The sequence below is a fragment of the Coregonus clupeaformis genome, chromosome 36 (assembly GCF_020615455.1).
Source record: "Coregonus clupeaformis isolate EN_2021a chromosome 36, ASM2061545v1, whole genome shotgun sequence".
Lineage (NCBI taxonomy): Eukaryota > Metazoa > Chordata > Actinopteri > Salmoniformes > Salmonidae > Coregonus > Coregonus clupeaformis.
The window spans coordinates 6,966,467-6,979,637 of record NC_059227.1 but is presented as its reverse complement, the minus strand read 5'-3'; the positions used below and the strand labels follow the sequence as shown (position 1 = coordinate 6,979,637).

General features: G+C 41.9%; 1 protein-coding gene across 2 annotated transcripts in view; it reads left to right on the top strand.

Moving 5' to 3' along the window:
* LOC121552817 (coiled-coil domain-containing protein 85C-A) overlaps positions 1-11,851 on the top strand; it is a 98,873-nt gene extending 87,022 nt beyond the window's left edge. The window contains exons 3-6 of one of the 2 annotated variants that reach the window (XM_045211243.1): positions 2,024-2,128; positions 4,649-4,744; positions 5,448-5,549; positions 9,870-11,851. In XM_045211243.1, coding sequence (XP_045067178.1) covers positions 2,024-2,128; positions 4,649-4,744; positions 5,448-5,549; positions 9,870-9,959 — 393 coding nt within the window. In that variant the 3' untranslated portion in view covers positions 9,960-11,851. Of the gene's footprint in view, positions 1-2,020; positions 2,129-4,648; positions 4,745-5,447; positions 5,550-9,869 lie in introns of both variants that reach the window. The other variant, XM_045211242.1, reaches the window with a different exon arrangement.
* Positions 11,852-13,171: the final 1,320 nt, after the last annotated feature.

The window sequence follows — 13,171 nt, the reverse complement described above, 5'->3', positions numbered from 1 at the left end:
CATTGTTAAAGACTAATGGAGAAAGTAACTTACATTGTTATAGACTAATGGAGAAAGTAACTTACATTGTTATAGACTAATGGAGAAAGTAACTTACATTGTTAAAGACTAATGGAGAAAGTAACTTACATTGTTATAGACTAATGGAGAAAGTAACTTACATTGTTATAGACTAATGGAGAAAGTAACTTACATTGTTATAGACTAATGGAGAAAGTAACTTACATTGTTATAGACTAATGGAGAAAGTAACTTACATTGTTAAAGACTAATTGAGAAAGTAACTTACATTGTTATAGACTTATGGAGAAAGTAACTTACTTTAGGTATGTGGAAAGAAAGTGAGGTAGATTTCTACATCTGATTATAAGGTATTTGCTGTATTTACTCAATACTCCAGAGTTATGTAGTATAGTTAACATGTCACAATACTAATACTTTCCTACTTCTGTTCTGTGGAGATATTTCCTACTTCTGTTCTGTGGAGATATTTCCTACTTCTGTTCTGTGGAGATATTTCCTACTTCTGTTCTGTGGAGATATTTCCTACTTCTGTTCTGTGGAGATATTTCCTACTTCTGTTCTGTGGAGATATTTCCTACTTCTGTTCTGTGGAGATATTTCCTACTTCTGTTCTGTGGAGATATTTCCTACTTCTGTTCTGTGGAGATATTTCCTACTTCTGTTCTGTGGAGATATTTCCTACTTCTCCTGTTTTGTAGAGCTATTTCCCACGTCCCAGTGTTGTGAATGTGAAGCAGTGAAACGGAGTTGATTGTAAAGGAAACAATAGGAGATTACCAATGGAATGTTGACCCTCTTAATGGGGCTGTATTGTTTACACTTGACACTTTGTAAAGAATGAGAAGGTAGTGGGCTAGACGCAACAATGGAAAGACCTGGACACTATGGAAAGAAGTTCGCACACACCCCTATTTAGCATATTCACAAAAACTCTGCCTTGAAAACTACTTCAAAGGTACTTGGAATAATTTTTTGAAGTGACATCTGTCTACTTGAGTATTGAAGTGTGTTATTATTACGGTCCCCTTGTCCACTGACATACGTGTACCGCTTTAAAAAGACTAGTGTGGTGTTACTCTGGCTCAGTAGTACAATAGTTCAACGGTCTAAGAGTGGACAGGAGAAGAGGAGGGGACCGCATCCTGTCCTAGTGTCATGGCCGCCTGTTTCACCATGGCCCCTCATGATAACTCAGACAGGAAGTGATGTGTGACGCCGGGCCAGGGTTCCTTCCTGTCACCTCTCAGGACATTGTGATGGGTGGGGAACGGGGCTGTTGCCATGAGGAGATGCCAGCCTGTCTTACAGACCAATAGTGTATATTTCTGTTTGTCTCTATCAGCAGTATAAGAAGCGGAAGTGGAAGTTGGGATGTATGTTTTATTAAATAAAGCATAATGCCAAGGAGTTTAAGCCGGGGAAAGACGTGGGATTCTTGGCGGAGGCTGGAAGCAGCGACGGAAGATCTCAGTTTTCATTGGGAGGCAAGGGAGGGATAAAGTTGTGATGGTAAAAGGTGAGAGGAGCAAGGGGGAATACTGGAGGCGTGATGGGATGTGAGGAATGTGAAGGAGCATGAGCCAGAGGTGCAGTGATGGAATGCTAATTGTATCTCTGGAGCGCATGTCATTGTGGGAGAAGGCTGTGTTCTGCATTCCGTCTCCTGACACCCAGGAGCGCCAGACGTGACACACACACACACACACACACACAGCTCACTGGGTTATTTATAGCTCTGGCTCTCCTAGCCATCACGTGTTTGCACGCGCTGGCAGCGTACGACGCGCACAATTGCGTGACATGGGGAAATGTCATAAGGAACACTGGCGATGCTACCCGCCTCCAGAAAGATGGGTACCCTCCCTCAGGGAACAGTGGTCTAGAGAACCTAAATATGTTTCTTTCTGTGGCCCAGCCGTGTGTATGGGTAAAACAGTGTGTAGGCCTATGGGGATTGGTCAGTGTGTGATGACGTCTCTCTCCTCTCTGTCCCCAGCAGCAGTGTAACCCAGGGGACCTGCGTGTCCTGAGAAAGGGGATGACCCTGTACCACTCTGAGTCTCAGCTGTCATCCCTGCCACAACGCCAGGATGCACTGCACAACGTGAGTACACACACACAGACGTTATGTTATTCTGTCCCCGTGGGGACCTACAGTTTATTTCCATTCAAAATCCTATTTTCCCTAACCCTTACCTGTAACCCTAACCCAAACCCTAAACCTAACCCTAATTCTAACCCTAACCCTAATTGTAACCCTAACCCTAAACCTAACCCCTAACCTTAACATAGCCTTTGTCCTCATGGAGACGTGGGAAATATCCCCACAAGGGAGAATTTTCCTTGTTTTACTATCCTTGTGGGGATATTTGGGGGATTTTAGGTCCCCACAAGGATAGAAGAACCCTACATACTGCCTTAGCATAGTAAACATGCTGTACAGGCCTAAGACCCAGTACACTGGCCCTACATACTGCCTTAGCATAGTAAACATGCTGTACAGGCCCAGCACACGCTGCACAGCTTAGAGGTCAAGCTCATCCTTAGGGGTGTCCTAGCCGTGTCCTTCACTCTCCCAAAATGCCCATGACCTTTGACCCATGAGTCTCTCCCGGGGGGCAGGTGTCTACTAACCGCCTCATGCTCTCATCGCTCACTCTGACTCACTCTCTCTCCTGTGGAACAGTGTGTCAGTCCAATGACTTCAGAGGCTACTGCTACTGAACCATCATATTTCCATAAAAAGAGATGACCATAGAACTATGTGTTCTATTCTACCTCTATTGAGATTACTTTCCTGGTTAGATAAGAGCTGAATAAATACAATATCCTCAGACTTGCAGTATAGTATACAGTAAACCTCTTCCACCGGTGTATATTTATCGGATTAGAAAGTGTTTCATTTCCTGCATATTGTTATGGTCCTGTTGTTGTGCCGTCTCCATGGAGACCATCTCATTATGGTCTGTACTGTGATTGATTGGCTGGCTTCGGATGTGACCTCAGTTCATCCAAGCGTGAGAGAGAGATAGAGAGAGTCAGAGAAAGAGAGAGAGAGAGCGAGGGAGAGAGAGAGAGAGAGAGAGAGAGAGAGAGCGAGAGAGAGAGAGACAGAGAGAGAGAGAGACAGAGAGAGAGAGAGAGCGAGACAGAGAGACAGAGAGAGAGAGAGAGAGAGAGAGAGAGAGAGAGAGAGAGAGAGAGACAGAGAGAGAGAGAGAGAGAGAGAGAGAGAGAGAGAGAGAGAGAGAGAGAGAGAGAGAGAGAGAGAGAGAGAGAGAGAGAGAGAGAGAGAGAGAGAGAGAGAGGAGGGGCTGTGGACAGGACAGCCAGTGGCACGTCATCTGATTCTGAAGTTCCTGTTCTGTCCTGTTCTTTCTGTTCCAACCAACAACCGTTCTCTTGGTGCGGACTGTTAGTTAGTTAATAGGATGTCTTCTTCTCCCATCATCATCATGGCCCTCCTCTGCTCTGCTCTCTCTTTGTTCAAACTGCCCCACTTCTACTTTTAGGTCACGTTGTGTGGGTGTGTCTGTATGTATCTGTGTGTTTGTGTCTCTGTGTATGTGTGTCTCTGTGTGTCTCTGTGTGTGTGTGTCTGTGTGTATCTCTGTGTGTGTATATCTGTGTGTGTGTATATCTCTGTGTGTGTGTGTGTGTGTGTGTGTGTCTGTGTGTGCGTCTGTGGGTGTGTCGCTGTGTGTGTGTATCTCTGTGTGTGTCTGTGTGTGTGTATGTGTGTGTGTGTGTATCTGTGTGTGTGTGTGTCTGTGTGGATCTGTGTGTGTGTGTCTATCTGTATGTGCGTGTGTGTGTGTGCGTCTGTGTGTGTGTATGTGTGTGTGTGTGTGTATCTGTGTGTCTGTGTGTGTGTTTGCGTGTGCGTGTGCGTGTGTGTGTGTGTGTGCGTTTGTGTGTGTGCGTGTGTAAGCACAACATATGAGCTCCGTTAATTTGATTCACACAGACACTAGATAGTCGCTCCTATTCTCCACTGAGACTCTAACACTAGAGACCATGGTTTCTGACTGTGTGTGTTCCTCCCCGTACTGAAAGGCCTAAGTAAGGCTTATTATGCAGGGTACTGAGTCAGGACTCAACATCCATATGAACAGTAAACCGCCGTTGGCTGTGACTTTCTCTGCACTGTTCAAAACCTTTACTTACCCGTACCCAGCGAGGAATAAAACCAACAGCAGTTCTGATAACACATCTCACACTGTGGGTTTCACCAGCACAGCAGTTCTGATAACACATAGCTGTGGATTTCACCAGCACAGAAGTTCTGATAACACATAGCTGTGGGTTTCACCAGCACAGAAGTTCTGATAACACATAGCTGTGGGTTTCACCAGCACAGAAGTTCTGATAACACATAGCTGTGGGTTTCACCAGCACAGCAGTTCTGATAACACATAGCTGTGGGTTTCACCAGCACAGCAGTTCTGATAACACATAGCTGTGGGTTTCACCAGCACAGAAGTTCTGATAACACATACCTGTGGGTTTCACCAGCACAGCAGTTCTGATAACACATAGCTATGGGGAACTCAGTCTTTCTCCTGTCTCAGGGCACGGTTGGTGGTCTCCTCACCAGACTAACTCAGTCTTTCTCCTGTCTCAGGTCACGATTGGTCGTCTCCCCACCAGCGAGTCAACCCCGGTAACAGGCTACCTGTCCTGTGTTCAGAAACCAGAGGCTGTGGTCCACGCTATGAAGGTACGACAACTTCACATTATCTCTCACAGCACATCAACAACAACAACAGCAACAACAGCAACAACAACTCTCCTCATGATAACTCTACAACAGACATACGCAACAGGCCGACCGCAGGCCGGATCCGGACCCAGAACGAGGTCAATACGGACCATGGGTCCCAAAATGTGTTTTTAAAATAATGGAATTCGGTCGATAATGTAATGTAAAAATAATGGATTCGACTCACAGTGTCATATGAACACACATAAGACATGGAAAATGTGTAGAATTGCAGGAAATTCACTTTAAACTGATACATTTTCCCTTTAATACTTTCCAACCCCACCCCCCCTTCCCTAATTGGAGTAAACTAGTGAACAACAACGCTTAGGCCTCTACTTCCAACTTATACATATTATATACATTTTATGGACAATTTTACAATAACTATATTTTGTTTGTTTTTACTCCTGAACTTCCTCTACCCTCAACCTCTCCGATCATTTTCATGATGTCCATCCGGTTTGCTTCTATATGCCATATCTACGCCGATAAATTACAATATCCATCCGGACCTTTGCCACCTGCTCTACAATCTCAATATCACAGCTGAAACACCAACGTCAGAGGAGGCTGGAGCAGCTCTTGTACTGCTGGTTTAAACAGTGAATCACATTTATTCACTAACTTGGTTTCATGATCATATGCCTGATTCTACCAGGTGTTGGAGGTCCACGAGAACCTGGATAAGAAGCAAGTCCCAGAGGACTACGAGGAGGATCTGAGTGAGAAGGAGAAGGCCATCGTCAGAGAGATGTGTAACGTAAGTAGTTGTATAACCCTGAATGCTGATTGTCTGACAGCCGTATACCACGGGTATGACAAAACATTTATTTTTACTGCTCTAATTACGTTGGTAACCAGTTTATAATAGCAACAAGGCACCTCGGGGGTTTCTGATATATCGCCAATATATCACGGCTAAGTGCTGTGTCCAGACACTCCACGTTGCGCCGTGCATAAGAACAGCCCTTAGCCGTGGTATATTGGCCATATACCACACCCCCTTGGGCCTTATTGCTTAAGTATAACGCGTTAATACAGTTACTATTCATATTTATAACACGTTAATACAGTTACTATTCATATTTATAACATGTTAATACAGTTACTATTAATATTTACAACACGTTAATACAGTTACTATTCATATTTATAACACGTTAATACAGATACTATTAATATTTATAACACGTTAATACAGTTACTATTCATATTTATAACACGTTAATACAGTTACTATTCATATTTATAACACGTTAATACAGTTACTATTCATATTTATAACACGTTAATACACTTACTATTCATATTTATAACACGTTAATACAGTTACTATTCATATTTATAACATGTTAATACAGTTACTATTCATATTTATAACACGTTAATACAGTTACTATTCATATTTATAACACGTTAATACAGTTACTATTCATATTTATAACACGTTAATACAGTTACTATTTATATTTATAACACGTTAATACAGTTACTATTCATATTTATAACACGTTAATACAGTTACTATTCATATTTATAACACGTTAATACAGTTACTATTCATATTTATAACACGTTAATACAGTTACTATTCATATTTATAACACGTTAATACAGTTACTATTCATATTTATAACACGTTAATACAGTTACTATTCATATTTATAACACGTTATAACACGTTAATACACTTACTATTCATATTTATAACACGTTAATACAGTTACTATTCATATTTATAACACGTTAATACAGTTACTATTCATATTTATAACACGTGAATACAGTTACTATTCATATTTGTAACACGTTAATACACTTACTATTCATATTTATAACACGTTAATACAGTTACTATTCATATTTATAACACGTTAATACAGTTACTATTTATATTTATAACACGTTAATACAGTTACTATTCATATTTATAACACGTTAATACAGTTACTATTCATATTTATAACACGTTAATACAGTTACTATTCATATTTATAACACGTTAATACAGTTACTATTCATATTTATAACACGTTAATACAGTTACTATTCATATTTATAACACGTTAATACAGTTACTATTCATATTTATAACACGTTAATACAGTTACTATTCATATTTATAACACGTTATAACACGTTAATACACTTACTATTCATATTTATAACACGTTAATACAGTTACTATTCATATTTATAACACGTTAATACAGTTACTATTCATATTTATAACACGTTAATACAGTTACTATTCATATTTATAACACGTGAATACAGTTACTATTCATATTTATAACACGTGAATACAGTTACTATTCATATTTATAACACGTTAATACAGTTACTATTCATATTTATAACACGTTAATACAGTTACTATTCATATTTATAACACGTTAATACAGTTACTATTCATATTTATAACATGTTAATACAGTTACTATTCATATTTATAACATGTTAATACAGTTACTATTCATATTTATAACATGTTAATACACTTACTATTCATATTTGTCTGTCCTCTTTCTTTTTGTCTGTCTCCCTCACCCTGGCGAGTTATTAGTACAGGTAGAACAAGAGTAGAGAGATTCTGGGTCATTTAAATACATTTCCCTATTTGCCTATTTTGCTCAGCGCTACAAAGCAGTAGGAGTGTTCTCTCTCTGTGTCTCTGTCCCGTCGTGGAGCGGTGTTCTAATTTGAGTGTATCGCTCCCAGTGGTGTAGTGGTGTATCGCTCCCAGTGGTGTAGTGGTGTATCGCTCCCAGTGGTGTAGTGGTGTATCGCTCCCAGTGGTGTAGTGGTGTATCGCTCCCAGTTGTGTAGTGGTGTATCGCTCCCAGTGGTGTAGTGGTGTATCGCTCCCAGTGGTGTAGTGGTGTATCGCTCCCAGTGGTGTATCGCTCCCAGTGGTGTAGTGGTGTATCGCTCCCAGTGGTGTAGTGGTGTATCGCTCACAGTGGTGTAGTGGTGTATCGCTCCCAGTGGTGTAGTGGTGTATCGCTCCCAGTGGTGTAGTGGTGTATCGCTCCCAGTGGTGTAGTGGTGTATCGCTCCCAGTGGTGTAGTGGTGTATCGCTCCCAGTGGTGTAGTGGTGTATCGCTCCCAGTGGTGTAGTGGTGTATCGCTCCCAGTGGTGTAGTGGTGTATCGCTCCCAGTGGTGTAGTGGTGTATCGCTCCCAGTGGTGTAGTGGTGTATCGCTCCCAGTGGTGTAGTGGTGTATCGCTCCCAGTGGTGTAGTGGTGTATCGCTCCCAGTGGTGTAGTGGTGTATCGCTCCCTGTGGTGTAGTGGTGTATCGCTCCCAGTGGTGTAGTGGTGTATCGCTCCCAGTGGTGTAGTGGTGCCTGGAGAAGTGTGTATAGTTACATTTTGCCCACAAAAAAATCTGAACGGCCCACACGGTGAAGGAAAGGTGCCCTGTGTGAAAGATTCAGGTTTTCACTCTCAAAATCACACTTTTTATAGAAAATTGACAAAAATGTTATGTTCTATGTCCACAACAATGCTTAAACTACATCAGGAGACAATTTCTTAAGTCAGGGAAAAATCTAAAACAATATATTTTGGAGGGTGTAGTTGCTCTTTAATTCACACCTAGCATGAGACCATTTGGCTAGTGGTGTTTATGTACTGTACAATGTAGGCCTACAGTATGTGAAGGCAAAGTTTGCAAAACAAATTTCCTTCCGATTGACACCACTCATCATAATATCATTCGGCCTACTTTACAGTCAACATTTAATTGGGAAGGTTTTTTGGGAAAGCCTTTAGAAACAGAGCGTGATGACTGAATTGCACATTGCAAAGATTCAACCAAAGATTTTGGACCTTTTTCAATACCTGGTTTGCACACCCGTTGTTTCCTTAGTTAGCATTTACTGGTAGATATAAGTTGAAACGTCTTTTCTTACCTACCCTACCGACTACCGATGTCGTTATTCTGTGAGCTGCGCCATGCGACAACCAGTTGAGAGCTGCACGCTCTTGCTGCCTGATATTCCTCTGAAACTAGGCTATATTTCAAGTGCTTTGCGTTTGTATAGGCTACTTTGTGGATGATTTCTCTATTGGACAACGTAAATGACACCTCCACTCCACTACTTTCATATGCATCAGTGGGGATTAAGAAGTAGACGCAATGCCCACTGAAAAATAAGTGGGTATACGGCGTATGTCTGCTGCATACAGCCTCCACTACACCACTGGTTGCACCTCTGTGTCTGTGTCCCATCGTGGAGCGGTGTTCTAATTGGAGTATTTTTATAAGAGGCTCTCGCAGCCCAACTGTCAGAGCAATGAATCTATCTGAGTAGGCAGGGAAAAGAGCAGAGCATCCCCCTCCTCTCTTCTTCTCCGCTTCCTCCCTCCATTATAGAAAAAAAGAGCCTACTGATTAGAGAGAGAGAGAGAGAGAGAGAGAGAGAGACACAGAGAGAGAGACAGAGAGAGACAGAGACAAAGACAGAGAGAGAGAGAGAGAGAGAGAGAGAGAGAGAGAGAGAGAGAGAGAGAGAGAGAGAGATGTGCTGTTTCCATCAAGTATTATTAAGTACTCTTCCTGCTTACTAGAGCATTGTGAACTGCCGTGGCACCGTGGTCTAAGCAGCGTGTGTTTGCACCCAAAGCTGTGCCATCGGTTGTTTTGGGGGGTGGGTGAATGCTGAGGAAGGCATATATCGACGTCCTCAGGGCCTTTTGAAAGGTTCCGAAATCGATGGCTGTTTCTAGTGACCAGACTGATGTGGCAGGATAGGAATCTGTGGAGCTTCACAACACCACCTCTGTATTATCTATGGGGGTCCTCTCATCTCACACACAGAGAGATTCCTTCAGGGGTTCAGTTAGTGAAAGACCAAGTGAGGACAGAGAGATTCCACCAGGGGTTCAGTTAGTGAAAGACCAAGTGAGGACAGAGATGCTTTGCCTGCACATACTGTTTGGGGGGCATCGAAGTCGAAATGATTGAATTTCAGCTTCTGTGTATAAAAAAGGGTGCATAACATAACTGTTTTCTTTGTATGTGGGTGTGTGTGTGTGTACGTTCATGTGTGTGTATATGTTTGTGTGTGCAGGTGGTGTGGAGAAAGCTGGGCGACGTGGCAGGATCTAAGCCGTCCATCAGACAGCATCTCTCTGGTAACCAGTTCAAAGGCCCAATGTAGTCCACAGCAGCCAGAGAGGGAGAAAGAGAGAGAGAGAGAGAGAGAGAGAGAGAGAGAGAGAGAGAGAGAGCGAGCGAGACCTACCTACGTGACTGGACATTATACGACCCAGGAAAACCCCAGAATGGACCTCTCTGTTTCTCCCTCGCCACTAGTCAACTCCCCATATACACACACATTTCGTTTGAACTTCCAGTGTTGTTGATAACTGGCAGCTAGTTTCACTGATTAGCCACTTTCCTTGTATTACTGATTTTGGGGTTATAGTTAGACAGGCTTACACTTTTACACAGTGCTGAAGACTATTTCAGAACAAGCTCCTGTTGTTTTGTTTTATGCTAAAAAGAAAGAAACTATAGGAGTCCTCTAGAAAAGGACCAGTAGAGCTGGATGGTTACTACAGCAGGGCTTCAGGCTGGGGCAATGTTGGGATAAAAAACATTTCCCAAACGTCCCTTTGATGTTAAAGTAACGCTGTGATAATGTCAGATATGGTTACTACGTTTTGGGTTACAAGTGTCTCGTATGGACAGATCTAGGATCAGCTTCACCCGCCTTCAATCCTGATCTTGAGCATTTAGAGGTAACATACAGTACTGACTGTGGATCAGTGTCTAGGAGCAATGTCACCCCACTCCTTCATAGTGCTTCCCATAAAAACCCAGCTAGCTCCTCTGTTAGTTGTGCTTTGTCTTTATCTGGTTGATTAGCGTAATTAGTATTAGCTAATGCTAGCTTTAACAAAATTAGCATTAGCTAATGCTAGCTTTAACAAAATTAGCATTAGCTAATGCTAGCCTTAGCAGAAGTAGCATCCAAAGTGTTAATATGTGATACCTATTGTGATATGATACATAGCGCCCTATGCTCATAAGAGAAGTCTATTATTAATACAGTACTATTATAGAGATCACTTTTAAAATGTGTGTAAATACGTATAAAACCCTAGCACTACTTTGTTGTTGTTACCGTTTATTTTGACCTTTTAATTTTTTTATTATTATTCTAGCGTATTAAAAACTGTTTTGTGGGTTTTATGTTTTACAGAAGCACACAACTGAACCTTAAACAGGGTTCTTTCTATGGTAACCACTCATCTTTTTACTGTAGTTCGTTGAAACAAATGATTACGGTACTTTATCTGCTCTGCAAACGTTCAAGGCCATTTTGAATCTAAACCGTCTCAGCCAATTAATTATTTTTTACTAAAATGTATAAGGTTGTGCATGCTCTAAGACAATCATGTTTCTCAGGTTGGGAAATAACAAGACATTTACCACGACCCTGTGACTCTTCTGTGACTCAGTGAAGACCGAATGGATATAGTGGTGATTCTTTCTTGACGTTGGTCAGGCTGCCTGTGTATACTGTAGTTCTCTGTGACGTACTGATGACACCTGGTTACCACAGGGTTGGCGACTGCTGAACACATTTTCTGCATTCATTTTATATGAAATAATAATATTTCAGAAATCTCCATGACAGAAGGTTTCAGAAATGTTCTCTGAAACTTCAAGGCTTTTATGCTACTGTCATAAAGGGAAGATCAAACTAATTTGGCTATGTTTGGTTATCAATAACTATTGCACTAATCAAACTACTGTACAACACAGTATTGTAATTGAAAGCTAAGAAAGTTGTCAAATAAATTGAATGGGTTTTCATTTTAATTTGCATAATATGAATAAGTGTTTTAGCCATGGTGAATACAGCAGATGAGTTTCAGCAGTGGACTTTGCATGTTTTGTAGAATATTATTTCTGTTGGAGTGTGAGAAAGAGCAAGTCTTCCCTTAGATGTTTTTCGATACAGCTACGTTTTAACGAGTTATACAGTGAGGGAAAAAAAGTATTTGATCCCCTGCTGATTTTGTACGTTTGCCCACTGACAAAGAAATGATCAGTCTATAATTTTAATGGTAGGTTTATTTGAACAGTGAGAGACAGAATAACAACAAAAGTATTTGACCCCTTTGCAAAACATGACTTAGTACTTGGTGGCAAAACCCTTGTTGGCAATCACAGAGGTCAGACATTTCTTGTAGTTGGCCACCAGGTTTGCACACATCTCAGGAGGGATTTTGTCCCACATCTTCTCCAAGTCATTAAGGTTTCGAGGCTGATGTTTGGCCACTCGAACCTTCAGCTCCCTCCACATATTTTCTATGGGATTAAGGTCTGGAGACTGGCTAGGCCACTCCAGGTCCTTAATGTGCTTCTTCTTGAGCCACTCCTTTGTTGCCTTGGCCGTGTGTTTTGGGTCATTGTCATGCTGGAATACCCATCCACGACCCATTTTCAATGCCCTGACTGAGGGAAGAAGGTTCTCACCCAAGATTTGACGGTACATGGCCCCGTCCATCGTCCCTTTGATGCGGTGAAGTTGTCCTGTTCCCTTAGCAGAAAAACACCCCCAAAGCATAATGTTTCCACCTCCATGTTCGATGGTGGGGATGGTGTTCTTGGGGTCATAGGCAGCATTCCTCCTCCTCCAAACATGGCGAGTTGAGTTGATGCCAAAGAGCTCAATTTTGGTCTCATCTGAACACAACACTTTCACCCAGTTCTCCTCTGAATCATTCAGATGTTCATTGGTAAACTTCAGACGGGCCTGTATATGTGCTTTCTTGAGCAGGGGGACCTTGCGGGCGCTGCAGGATTTCAGTCCTTCACGACGTAGTGTGTTACCAATTGTTTTCTTGGTGATTATGGTCCCAGCTGCCTTGAGATCATTGACAAGATCCTCCCGTGTAGTTCTGGGCTGATTCCTCACCGTTCTCATGATCATTGCAACTCCACAAGGTGAGATCTTGCATGGAGCCCCAGGCCGAGGGAGATTGACAGTTCTTTTGTGTTTCTTCCATTTGCGAATAATCACACCAACTGTTGTCACCTTCTCACCAAGCTGCTTGGCGATGGTCTTGTAGCCCATTCCAGCCTTGTGTAGGTCTACAATCTTGTCCCTGACATCCTTGGAGAGCTATTTGGTCTTGGCCATGGTGGAGAGTTTGGAATCTGATTGATTGAGTTTGGAATCTGATTGCTTCTGTGGACAGGTGTCTTTTATACAGGTAACAAGCTGAGATTAGGAGCACTCCCTTTAAGAGTGTGCTCCTAATCTCAGCTCGTTACCTGTATAAAAGACACCTGGGAGCCAGAAATCTTTCTGATTGAGAGGGGGTCAAATACTTATTTCATTAAAATGCAAATCAA